Genomic DNA, 13,308 nt, shown 5'->3' with positions numbered 1-13,308 from the left:
TTTAATTGAAAGGCTTTTCACTACATTTTAAAAAAAGAATTTATTTCTTACGTTTTTTTAGCACTTCAGAACTTATTTATGAGTTTTAAAGCAATTTGAGTATTTTTTTGTGTTTAATGAGTGTTCATTATTAGAAATTTTGTTTTAAAAGGTAAATATTTCAATGCTACTGCGCTATGCACTGCAAATCCTTGGATCAATTGTGGTTATGTTAATTACTAGTCCAAAATTAGCAGGTTTACTTTTGGCTGTTATTCCAGTTGTTGCAATTGCTGCACAAAAATATGGTATACAAATTTATCTTAAATGTTATTCTAACTACTACTTTAACACATTAAAACTTTAAATAAAGAATGAGAATAATGGTGTTTATTGTTTATTAGAAACATGATATTAAAAAGTTTCATAAAGGTGTTCAGAAAGCAAATCTTGTTTTGATGTTTGAAACATCAAAGAGAGGTTTTGTGAACATCTGTATGTAATTTTTAAAACGTCATATTTTACAGTTTAATTACTATAGTGTCTTGCCGCATTCCAGTTCTAATGCATCATTATACACATGATTTGAGTGCTTTGGATGATCAATTTTAATGCTGCAGTAAAGGATGCTGAAATGTTTTGGTATTTGGTTTTGATGTGACATTAAATTGTTAAGCAGCTAAGCTTTAATCATGAAATAAGTTAACATTAAATCTGAAAAGTTGTCTGTAAGTTAAGGAAAAATTCTCTTAATGCACTTCTCTTAGCTCTTGATGCAGTGTCAAAAGTCATGTGGTTGCAACATCCAAAAAGAAAATAAAATGCATAAAAGTAATTTATTAATGTTTTACCAAGGGAAGCATTGATATCCTTGATAATAGTAAAACTTAATATGTTATTAAATTTTTGTAAAGATACTTATCTTTTTAAAAGTGATGCTAATGTAATAATTTTTAGTTGCAACTTTTGATTAAACTCTTAAAAAAAATATGTGAATTAGTTTATGGTAAAAAATATTTTTCTGGCAGGAGCATATGTTAGAAACATGCAAAAAAAATTTCAAGATTATTTGGCTAAATCAGCAACAAATGCAGAAGAAACATTGAGCTCAATGAGAACTGTTCGATCTTTTTCACAAGAGCCGAAAGCAGATGCTGACTATGCAGTAGGAATAGATGCAAGTTTTGATGTAGGAAAGCAGTTATCTTTAGCTTTTGGTAATTTTTTTTCAATGATTTTTGTATTTTTGTGTTAAATAAACTTTTTAATTGGATTTTAAATGTATATTTTCTATTTTTGTTTTAGGTTATTTCAATATGTTTATTGGTGTTATTACTCAAGTATGTAGTTATTCTAATTGATATTTTTATTAATGACTCTTATTTTAATTACTTTTGTGTTAACTTTATTTGTGTAACTATCATTAACATGTTGTAAATGTGATTAAAATCGCATTGACTACCATTAATATCATTATTACTGTTAGTGTTGTTTTTAGAAAATCTATTTTTTGTTTTAAAAACAACACTGTGAGTGTTGTTTTTAGAAAATTTAATTTTATTAGATTAAAAAGGAAGCTGCTTGAATACATAAAAGTGTTTTAGGGAACAATTGTTTTGGTATTATGGTATGGAGGAAAGTTAGTTCATGATAAAGATATGAATGTTGGAGAATTGACTTGTAAGTCAAAGCATAGTTTTTTGTTTTTAAAAGTTACTGAGTTGTTTTAAAAATTTATATAAACAGTAAAATCAAAACCCCATAAGCTTGAATGTGAGAATTTAGAAAAGTTGACCATTCAATTGAAATATGAAAGCTTGAGTTTTTAACTGTTTTTCATAGATGATACATAAATTAAAATTTCTCCTTTTTTTTCGTTTTTAGTCCTCTTTTTAAAATTATTATTCAAAAGTAATAACATAAATCTACAAGTATAAATCAGGTTTTTGTTAAAAGAAAAATTTTCATCTTTTCAGCATCATTTACAAAGATGTCTGTTGATGATTAGCTTATTTATGATTAGGTTAACTATTTGAGTAGGAAAATATTGGGTGAATTTTATTGTCTCTTTACTAACAACATTTAAGTAAAGCGTAATAAACTTTAAATAAATCATTTGAATTTCAACAAAAGTCGTGTTGTTTCAGTGAAATTGTTTTTGCCTTCATATGAAGTTTTTTTTTTAGCTTTTATTTTGTACTCAATTAATGTGGCACTGGCATTTGCTTTTCTATCCTCTTTGTATGGAGATTTTATGAAAGTGAGTTTTTTATAAAAATATCTATATCACTTTTTCATAAGTATATCAATAAGTTTCTATGTTTTTAAGTGTTATATTATCTAAAAGTGAAATCTATTTGGGACCTTATCAGTTAGAGAACTGTTGTAGTGCACATTCAAAGTAAAAAGCGAATTGAAAAAAAAGTCTCTTTTGAAATAATTATTTTTTGAAGCTTCAGTTTTAAATTGAGGTCTCCTAAATAGAATGTAGAAATAACATCATAACTTTTTCAGTCTCAGCTAATGTTTGAAAATGTTATTTTTTGCACTATAATTTTGATGAGTTTGCTTTTATGACAGGCAGTTGGTGCTTCTATAAGAATTTTTGAATTGTTTGACAGAGTTCCTGAAATTGTACCTGGAAACATTGTTTTATCCACTGGCAAAGGTGAACTTAGTATTATTATTTGTGTGTGTGACTAATAAATTTTTTTTATATTAATTCAATTTATATAACTACCACAAACTTTATACATTATGATGGTTAATTAAAATTTAATTTTTATTTGAAAAGGTTTCCATGAAAAAGTTTAGTAACAACCGAATTTTAATGAAAATTTATTTCAAAAATTATTATTTTTGAAAGTTTCAATAAGACAGTAGTTATTTGCATATCCATTTGCCTTTAAAACAGCATCACAGCAATTAGGCATCAAGTCAACTAAATTAATGAGAACTTCCTGAGGAATGTTATACCAACATTCTTTAGTCAAAGCAAATATATAGTCTTTGTTGGTTGGTTTTCTACCAACTAATTGCCAGTCAATGTACTTCCAAAGATGTTTGTACCATGAAACTGACACATAATTGTATTAAGTTCGATAGCAGCGTTTCAAGGAACTCTCGTGGAATACCTTACCATATCAACCTTTTTAGTTGTAACTTTAGGTCTTCCAGTCCGAGGGTTGTTTTCAATAGCTTTGCGCTGACAAAATTTCTTGATAATGTGACTTATTCCTGGTTTTGAAACATCTTAAAGCTCAGAAATCTTTCTGTAAGACATTTTTTTCCACAGCATTTATAATTAATTCCTTTATTTCCTTTTAAACTTCCTTAACCTCTCTCATGCTTTTAAAATATCACGAAGTACTGGAATTATAAAATTACACAAATACTTTAACGATTAGTTATACTTCATTGCTTTTAAAATATCTAAAAGTAATTGAATTGTTATATTTCACAAATATTTTGGCCTTTAATTATGCTCTTGCTTACAAAAACTTGATTAAATTTCAGAGTATGCTACTGTTTCTAAACTTTTACACAGAAGTCTGTTCAAAAAAAAGTTAAATTTTACTTTATTATGAATTGAATTAATATAAAAAACATTTCGTATATATATACAGCAAATGCAGTTATTTCCAAATTCTGTGTGTGTGTGAGTATATGTAGAGAATTTCCTATATTTGTATATTTTTATTTATTTTTAAAAACCTTTCTTTCTTTAGTTACCATAACACTTGATGATGTTGAGTTTAGCTATCCAACCCGGCCAGATACTAAAGTTCTTAAGGTATCTTATTTTTGACTTTACTGAAGTAGCTCAGATTGACAATTATTTCTAGTTTTATACTCTTAAAAAACTGAATTTAGAAATTTTACAGTTAAAACATATTTTTACTCCATATTTTATTGTGGTGTTGTTGGAAGGATGTGAAATTTAAATGAAATAATGTAAAGTTGTTTTGTAAGTTGCAAACTTTTGAAAAAATTGTAAATGTGTGATGCTCTGCAATGTAAAAAGTTTAGGAAAACCAAAGTCATCAAACATTTGTCTGTTAAATTACTTTTTTATTAATTGTATGTTGAACATTATGGTTGCTTAAACATTTGTCTGTTAAATTACTTTTACTAATCATTTTTGCATATATATTCAAATGTATAGTCAGATATAATAACTGCTACTTTACAATAAGCAGTTTATCGAACAAAATGCTCAGTCCTTAGCTTTTCTATTGTGTTCATTGACAAAATCAGGTATGATAATGTTTGTTATAGCAGATGTTGACTGTATTTTACATTGTGCATAAGTGCATGCCTAAATTCAATTGCCTATTGGTGATTTTAAATAAAAATATGTTCCACAAAAGATAAGCAAATACTACTTTCATTGTTACTTTATTTAGATTTAGTGAGGTATTAGGTGTATGGTAAAATATTTCTAAACCAAATTGGTTTGAGACCAGAGTTTTAAAATCAAACATAATTTATATTGTTTTCACCATTCCGTTTTTTTTGTTTTTTGTTTTAATGGTGGAGTTGTACTCTTTGATGATAAAGTTATTCTTTGCATTCTCGTTACTGAGTGCCATTATTATCATTTTTCAGTTTTCAAGTTAAATCATAACCCTCTTTTCTGTATTGTCACTAACAGCCTTAGCAACATCTACTTGTGTTCACAACATTTGTTTGTTATGCTATGTTGTTAAAAAAAAAAGTTATGTCTTGTGATTTTAAATTTTTCAGAGCTTAAGTTTCCACATGAAACCTGGAGAAACGATTGCTTTGGTGGGACCATCTGGTGGAGGAAAGAGCACTGTTATGAGTTTGTTAGAAAGATTCTACGATCCATCAAGTGGATCTATTTATGTGGGTAAGCAATGTTTTTTTATGACGTAAACGTATTGATGTAAAAGCTTCTAATGGAGGTTAATCACTTGTGATTTCTCTTTCCTGAAAAGGAGTTATTAACCTCCAAAGTTGTTACTAACATCCATCTGATAAATAGATATTGAAGTATATTTTCAAACAGCAATAACGTTTTAAAATGGAGTAATGCCATTAAGTTTTCTTTTTTATTAAATGTTTATTGTTTCTGTCAGATTACTCCAACCAATTACAGCATATATGATAAAGTGCATTTTTGTTTTTTCTTTACAATTCAAGGAAGTAGTAGATACTTACAGAGTAGTAGATACTTACAATAGGTTGGGATTTTTAATGAGGGAATTTATCTCAATCCTGACTATTCTTTTTTCAAAGGCATATCTCAGATCATGAATTGTAATGACATGCAACGTTATAGCTCTTATACACTTTTCTTTATGCTTTAAAAGTTTGTTTAAAATCCTTCATATTTAAAAAGTTTTTATTATTTGGCTTTGATTTTTTAAAATCTTTCAATTATTAGGTAATAATGATCTCAAATCAATCGATATTGCATTGTTGCGCAAGAAAATGAGTATTGTTAGCCAAGAGCCTGTATTGTTTGCCACTACAATTGCTAAAAATATTGCTTACGGTGTAGATGCAACTCAAGAAGAAGTAAGAATATTTCTGGAAATAGTACAGTTGGTGGTTACCATGAGAAATGTTGGCCAAGTTAAAATACAAAAGTTTTAACGACTCGTTTGAGTGTTTAAAATGTTTTACTTTGCAGCCCACTAAAAAATTGTAATGTAGGTAAGTAGATTATATACAAGTGTCTTTCTTTTGTAGATAGAAGAAGCAGCAAAACAAGCCAACGCCCACGATTTCATTATATCTTTTGAGGTAATCTTTGATTTTAGAGTTTAATCAACTCAACTCTGGTGACGACAGAAAGGTACTGGTGAAAATAGAATCCACAGACGATTCGGGAATGAGGTGCAAACAAAACGCATTAAAAAAATTAAGTAAAAAGTGTGCCAGTTTTACCCGCATCGCTAGGAAAAAGCGTTAAAAACTAGCACATATAAGCCGTGAATCTGTATCACATAAAAACCAAATACTACGGTAAGGTTACCAATCATCTTTGAACCAAAAAAAAAGTTTGTATACCTGATTCATAAGTTGACGTCTGTGCAAAAATAGCGACTTACAATTTTCTTATTTGAACTTTTTTTTTTCTTGTATGTATGTGTTAAATTAAAAGATAAAAAATCTGCCTAACTGGTTTTGAAAACAAATTTCAAATAAATTAGGGAAAGTTAGAAAATTACGCGATGATGCGCCTTATTTTCCCGTCGTTTTTGATACAATATATATTATAATTTTAATTTAGCATTAGAGTTTTTTTAGGAGTTTTAATGAACTTTTGTTTGGTTTTTTCTTAATTTTATTTTACCGTTATTTTTTAGGAGGGTTATAATACATACGTAGGTGAACGCGGAGTTAAACTTTCAGGCGGACAAAAACAGAGAGTGGCAATTGCGCGAGCACTTCTTGTAAATCCCGATATTTTACTTTTGGACGAGGTCTGATTTTTTATATATATATGTATATATATAGTTAACAACGTAACGAAGATTTTTAGAGCTTAAAACGTTTTTACAAAAGTCTCAAAAACTGCTTTGCTTGCATCGCTAGTCCCTAAAATCTTTAGTCCTTAGTGTCATATTTTAGGCAACGAGTGCTCTTGATGCCGAAAGCGAGCATTTAGTGCAAGAAGCTATCGATAGAGCAATGGTCGGAAGAACTGTGTTAGTCATTGCCCATAGGTTATCTACAGTACGCGACGCGTCACGGGTAAGAAACTTTCACGCCAGTCATTAAAAGTCTCGGAAAGCTTATTTCTAAATACAACTGTCATTCTTTCTTGATAATTTTTCTTTATCTTTAGGTAATAGTAATAGATAAGGGAACTATTGCAGAAGAGGGTACTCACGATGAACTTATTCAATCCAACGGAGTCTACAAGAAACTTGTGCTTCGACAACTTGATAAAGGGCCTATTCTTGAAGACGCTGCTGAAGATGTAGATGATCTTAGTTCTTTAAAATAAACGAGTTATATATACAAATTTTTCTCTACAGTTATTTATACAAATTTTTCATTGACGCAAAACTATTTGAGTGTACATGCATATATATACATCGAAACGTATCCTGAGTAGAACAATAGTTTGTTAGCAGGTTAATTAAATAGTAGCCATTTATCATGTGTTAAGTTTGATGTCAGTTTGTTTTTTTTTGCTTTGAAGTACTTTACGCATGTTCCTTTTTATAAAAATGCATTTTTTTTTTTATCAGAAATTAAATCAGTTGATTGTTAAGTGCGTTTTGAATCGTTTTTAAAATTTTCAAAGATTTTTTATTCGGTTTTTTTTTTTTTTTTTTTCTTGTTTTTGCTAACTTTTCTTTACAAAATTAAAAGTATTTATTGATAATTTTAAAGTATAAGTAATTTAAGAAAATAATATGTTGATTGATATTCTCATACAAACAAAATACAAACTTTAGAAGTGAACAATAAATTTAAAGCATCAATGTCAACTATAAAAGTCTAAAAAGCCATTTTTAATATCGAACCAACAAACTCGTTACTTAAGTTGTTTTATGTTGTGTTAACGTAAATACATTTAGTCGGATGGGTTGTGCTCACTTCATATGCTCGACCAAGAAATACATTTAGTCGGATGGCTTGTGCTCACTTCATATGCTCGACCAAGAAATACATTTAGTCGGATGGCTTGTGCTCACTTCATATGCTCGACCAAGAAATACATTTAGTCGGATGGCTTGTGCTCACTTCATATGCTCGACCAAGAAATACATTTAGTCGGATGGGTTGTGCTCACTTCATATGCTCGACCAAGAAATACATTTAGTCGGATGGCTTGTGCTCACTTCAAATGCTCGACCAAGAAATACATTTAGTCGGATGGCTTGTGCTCACTTCATATGCTCGACCAAGAAATACATTTAGTCGGATGGGTTGTGCTCACTTCATATGCTCGACCAAGAAATACATTTAGTCGGATGGCTTGTGCTCACTTCATATGCTCGACCAAGAAATACATTTAGTCGGATGGCTTGTGCTCACTTCATATGCTCGACCAAGAAAGAAAAAGGTGAATTTTAAGTGAATTTCTTTTTATTCATTGATCTCAAAATAATAATTGCACAGCTTAATACTATTGCTTTGCGCAAAATAGCTTCTGCCTCCCAAATGGCGGCCACCGCTAGAACTTTCTTTTAGAAACAGAATGTTTTGTAAGCCGCTGTCAGAAGATATTTTGTTTGCATGATGATTTGGAGATAAAGACAAAGGATGAAATTTTCATTCAAAAAAATTAAAATTTCATTGTTTATTCAGTTTTAAAATATTGCTTACCTCGAGCGTTTTGCATTTTACTCTACATAAATTTTAAATTATCGTGATCAATTCTCAATAAAGGATAATTTAAAAAAAAAAAAGCAAAAACTATTGTTTATTATTCAAATCTTAACGAGTACGAACTTCGAACAACGAAAATCCCTTCTCCAGATGGGAATTTTGGTCTAACGTAGCCTTTCAAAGAAAAAAAAAAAAAAAGGTGCGGTTTATACTCGTGTATAAACCCCATTTGATATTTTTTTGTTCTTGTAAGATTTTTGTTCTTGCGTTTTTTTTTACTCCCAGTAAAGTTTTCATTCAATTTTTACTGTCATTATGAGATTTCAACCCAAGTAGAAATGCACTTTACAAACACGTATTTTGTCAATACTTTTAAACGTTGTACCATCTGGGTAAATCTGACGATAAGGAAAAGAGTTTATATATTTATAGTTGTTAGCATATGTTTAAGTTAAAAACTATATCACACAAAAGAACAGACTAATTATATTAGTATCACATAACTATAAAAGGTATCACATAATTGGATACTTAATATAAGTGTAAGTAACTGTAAATATAAAATTTTTCCTTTGTAGATTGACCTAAATGATATTATTTTCAATTATGAATGACTTGATTTTTCTTCAAAAATTCGGTTTCTCCCTATCTTTTACAAATAGCCGTCTTTGGATATTCAGTATGGCATCGTTAAACTTTTAATAATACATATCTGATTGTGATCAGAAGAAGATGCAACAAAAACTCGCGTTCACCTTGCGGTGAGTCATAAAAACACATACAAAAACAATACAACATAAAAACGTATGTCATAAAAAATAACATTCTGAAATTTACGAACGTCTCCGCAGCAGCAGCTATTTAAAAGAGGGCTTACGATCTGAAAACTGTAATGGCAAAGGAGACGACAAAGGTCTGGATCGAGCGGTTGCGATTTGCATTTGCGGTATTCCAATAAAATTAGTTATGAATTTCCGCTTCAAAAAAAAGAAAACATCTTGAAATAAACAAAAAAAATTTAAAAATGGCTTCTTTAAGAAATGTTAGAAATAGTTTATTACTTGCATTAGAATCAAATATCATAGACGACGAGGAATTTTTACTACTGTACTGTAATTAAATTTGTCTAAAAATCCAGATTTACCGTTTCGGATTTATAAGCAATTTTGTTTAGAAATCATGTCTGATGATGAATGCAAAAGTGAATTTAGATTTCTACGTAATGATATATATTGCTTACTCAATGAACTTCAACAACCTCAAGAGTTTGTATGTGATAACGGGTTAAAAGTTGCTCCGGTAGAAGCACTGTGTGTTTTTTTAAAACGGTGTTCCTACCCATCTAGACTACTCGATATGATACTCGATATATATATATATATATATATATATATATATATATATATATATATATATATATATATATATATATATATATATTTAAAGTTATGTATATATCCTAAATTTGTATCAGAAATTAAATAATTACTTTATTACACTTTTGGAGCAAGTACTACTTTGATCCATTTTATAAGCCGTTTTTAGAGAACACGAATTTCAACGTTTTGACGTTGGGTCATTCCACGCCAAGTGGTCCAGAGGTCCCCGCACTACCATCTCCGATTTTAATAAAATTTTGACAGTATGTTGTTAAACATGTTTCATGAATATGGCCAAAATTTCAGATCAAAATAATTATTATTTCGGATTTTGTGGTACTTTTTGTAAAGCTTACCCAAACTTCAATATCTGTCAGTAGTTAAAATTCGTATATTTGGGGTCCTATATTTTTGCAATGAAAGGGTAATATATCTTAAAAACATGGTTTCTTTGTAAACCGAAGGTGCAGATCACAAATAATTTATTACAAGTTTCATATTATGTCTATATTTTAGTCTATGGTTCGCCAAATATCGTCACAAACGCAACACTATAAATATTTTTTACTTATTTGTAGGGTCATATCTCTAAAACTAAAAGTTTTTGAATATTGCTATTTCGTCAAAAGGTTCTTCATACTGTCATAATGATATGGATTAAAAATTTGCTATTTTAATAATTTCTCTGCTGAGTTATTCTGAGTGCAATATGGCGAAAAAAGTGAAAAACCCTAAAATAACGTGTGTTTGAACCCCTAAAACATGATGTGGGCAAATTTTTTTTGTTTTTTTAATTGTATTATTGGAAAGATCGTATTTCAAAATTTTAGAAACAATAAAAACTGTCTTGGAGAGATTTTTCTTATGAACGAAAAAAACTTGGTCAATATATAAATTTTTTGAATTTTACAATTTCGTCCTAAACATAAAGGTTTATCATACTGCATCAAAATCAAAGCTTATTGTGCCAAAAATCAAAATATTTTAATGTTCAAAAAATATTTTTTAACATTTGCTTGAGTTATTTCTAGGGATTTTCGGGTCTGGGTACCCGTTTTTTTTCGGACACGGCGAGTCTGTGGCTGAATACCCGGTCTAAGACTCGGCGAGTCTCGTGATTTTAATGCCTGGACTTGTTTCGGACGCATCAGGGTGTTTTTTGAATCCCTGACCTCTCTAGTCATCTGTATGTGATGCATAATAGCATGCTTAGATAATACTGTAGTTATATTATCGCTAGGGTAACACACGGTAAAAAAAGTTCAAAAAATTAACGGTTGGATCAAAACTGTCAATTACAAAATAGTTGAGTAAATCTAATCCAGAAAGAGGCAAAATATAAATTATGTTTTCTAATGTATTTTAAAACAATTTTGTATCATTTAAGAAACTCTTCAAGGTATTGGAAGTGTGCACTTTAAGAAAATATTAATATGGAACATGAGTTGACAATACGCTAAAGCCTATTAAATTAAATGTTGAAGCTTTTAGTAGAAGCGCTTCTAATCTTGCAACACCCCAATTAGCAATTGATTTTATGTTAAGAAAATTAAAAGAATCTAATGGTACTTTAAGTAGAGAGCTTTTAATTCAAGATTTAGAAGAGCTATTTTAATCTCTTGAATATGGTACTACGCCAAGGAAAAGAAAAAAACTTACAACAGATTTATTGAAGAGATTATCTTATTATCTATAAAATACTGCGGATAAATGCATGTTATTGGCAATTTAAAATACTAGAGAAGTTGAGGCAACTGACTATGGGCACCAACCAAAAAGGGGCGCTTGTTTTTTTGTTATATATGTATTTTTCTAAATTTTATTACAAAATTTTAGGCGACGATTATTCATATGCCTAAGAGCACCATCAATCCAACACGTCACAAATGCGGTCCTGGTTATATATGCAAAATCTAGTTTAACAATACAGCTTTTACAACACATTTTCTGCAACAAAAAACTAAAAACAAATATTTTTATGTTAACATATTGTTTCTTATCTACAAAAAAAAAAATTGTGATAGAAAAAATTCAGTTGTACGAAACTATAGTCAACTTGATTCCAAATTACATATTTAAAATAGCTTCAAATTTGGAATTAATGTCTGAAACAACAATTGACGGTAAATTGTAATATCGATCTGTTGCAGAACTGATTGGATTTGGAATGACTGCAATAACATGCTGCTCAGGAACCCAACAATTGTCCTTGGTGCTGGGCCAGTAAAATGACTGAGCCATACCATGAGGATGCATAAAATCAATGAAAACATCTTCCTGTTCTTCTGAAATTTCACAAACATGTCCAATCCACCAATGTGCATTGTAAATACATGCAACAAAATTTCCAGGACTAAGATCAGACAGTGAAACTAATTTGGTTGAGTTGTTATTGTAACTCTCATTAACGTTTGCAATAGAAGATGTATTGTCATTTGAAATACGACTGACACAAACCTGATTTTCATTTACAGGTACAAATTTGTGATTATCGCGAGTACCTGCAACTGTGTTTCCAGTACTAAATCGTTTCTCTTGATTGTCTTTAATATTGTCTACTTCATCACTATCAACATAAATAAATGAAATACCCATGATACTTTGCTTGCAAAAATCATATAAATTTAAGGGCGTTAAAATTTGATTATCAATTGGCCGTTGAAGACTGGCATGTGCTGCTAAACGCTTCACAGTTCCTCCAATTCCAACACAGGGAGATTTTCCATGACTAGTTGCAAAGAAATTCCATTCTGCTCTAATACCATAGTCAGTATAATGGTGACATAAATTCATAAAATTTTTGAAGTTTTTGTACTGTGCAGCTGAACCGTCACTGAAATAATGAATAAGTTCAAAAGATAAAAATGTTTTAAGTCCAGTTAATAATTTACTAAGAAATACATAAACAGAAATAGTATCGTGATGCATGCAATTACTGATAACACAATAACATTTATTTTTAAGTATGTCATTAAGTTTGTAGTAAACAACAAAAGGATGCAAAGTTGTTTAGCTGTTTTCCCAGTAAAACCCTTGAACAGCATCTTGCACAACAAATGAATAGTTTTCAGAAAAATCCATCAAAATGATCAACTCACTTGATTTCAGTTCATTTTTCAATAATCGCAAATAGTTGTTTTGGTTTTTGGCAATAAAATGATGCTTAGATAAAATAGATACTTTTGAAATTAAATCATCTATGAAGTCGTCTACTGGTAATTGCAAAGATTCTAAAGTTTCACGATCTACTTTTATCCATTGCTTGAATGTTATAGTTTCATCAGATTCAAAGTCTTTAAATTGCTCTTCAAGATAAGCCTTTAACATTTCATTCCCTGGATATTTCTCGCAACGATGAAGCATACATTCTTTAGATTCAATATCACAAACTATATTTTCAATTAAACACTTATAGTCTACCATAACTGGGCTACTTGCAAACATTAATTTTATATTCTGGTGAATAGTACATACACAAATACGATTGGTACCTGAAGATCTAACAGTTATACACCATTTTGGATGTAACTTGCAGAATTTAGAAAATCTGACTTCAGCTCCATTTTCTTTTTTATACTCCAAAAAAAGTTCCTTTAAATTAACTAACAGTAATTTTTTTGGCATATGCACTTTT

The 13,308-nt window shown here is 29.6% G+C and overlaps 2 protein-coding genes across 7 annotated transcripts in view; one reads left to right on the top strand and one right to left on the bottom strand.

Annotated features, from left to right (window-relative positions):
* LOC149886160 (uncharacterized) overlaps positions 1–13,308 on the top strand; it is a 102,396-nt gene that overhangs the window by 3,956 nt on the left and 85,132 nt on the right. The window contains exons 7-19 of one of the 6 annotated variants that reach the window (XM_090093787.1): positions 152–287; positions 1,008–1,196; positions 1,285–1,319; positions 1,584–1,659; positions 2,166–2,239; positions 2,560–2,647; positions 3,708–3,772; positions 4,726–4,852; positions 5,390–5,523; positions 5,698–5,751; positions 6,318–6,434; positions 6,583–6,705; positions 6,800–7,134. In XM_090093787.1, the coding sequence (XP_089949913.1) occupies positions 152–287; positions 1,008–1,196; positions 1,285–1,319; positions 1,584–1,659; positions 2,166–2,239; positions 2,560–2,647; positions 3,708–3,772; positions 4,726–4,852; positions 5,390–5,523; positions 5,698–5,751; positions 6,318–6,434; positions 6,583–6,705; positions 6,800–6,961 (1,380 nt within the window). In that variant the 3' untranslated portion in view covers positions 6,962–7,134. Of the gene's footprint in view, positions 1–151; positions 288–1,007; positions 1,197–1,284; positions 1,320–1,543; positions 1,660–2,165; positions 2,240–2,559; positions 2,648–3,707; positions 3,773–4,725; positions 4,853–5,389; positions 5,662–5,697; positions 6,435–6,582; positions 6,710–6,799; positions 7,135–13,308 lie in introns of those variants that run through there. The other 5 variants (XR_016454412.1, XR_016454413.1, XM_090093788.1 and 2 more) reach the window with 5 other exon arrangements.
* Positions 11,648–12,889, bottom strand: LOC149886162 (uncharacterized). Its single transcript, XM_090093797.1, has 2 exons — positions 12,773–12,889; positions 11,648–12,507 (listed from the first exon to the last, which is right to left on the bottom strand). The coding sequence occupies exon 2, from the start codon at positions 12,465–12,467 to the stop codon at positions 11,742–11,744; it is 726 nt and encodes a 241-aa protein (XP_089949923.1). The 5' UTR covers positions 12,468–12,507; positions 12,773–12,889; the 3' UTR covers positions 11,648–11,741.

This window comes from Hydra viridissima, unplaced genomic scaffold, assembly GCF_058129835.1.
Source record: "Hydra viridissima isolate aposymbiotic clone 2 unplaced genomic scaffold, HvirCarnegie_v1 scaffold_7, whole genome shotgun sequence".
In the NCBI taxonomy this organism is placed as follows: domain Eukaryota; kingdom Metazoa; phylum Cnidaria; class Hydrozoa; order Anthoathecata; family Hydridae; genus Hydra; species Hydra viridissima.
Note: the sequence above shows the minus strand (reverse complement) of the source record. Positions and strands in the feature narration are given on the sequence as shown.

Excerpts from the sequence above, each read along its gene's own strand:
- LOC149886162 (XM_090093797.1), bottom strand. The coding sequence starts at position 12,467 with ATGAATTTATGTCACCATTATACTGACTATGGTATTAGAGCAGAATGG.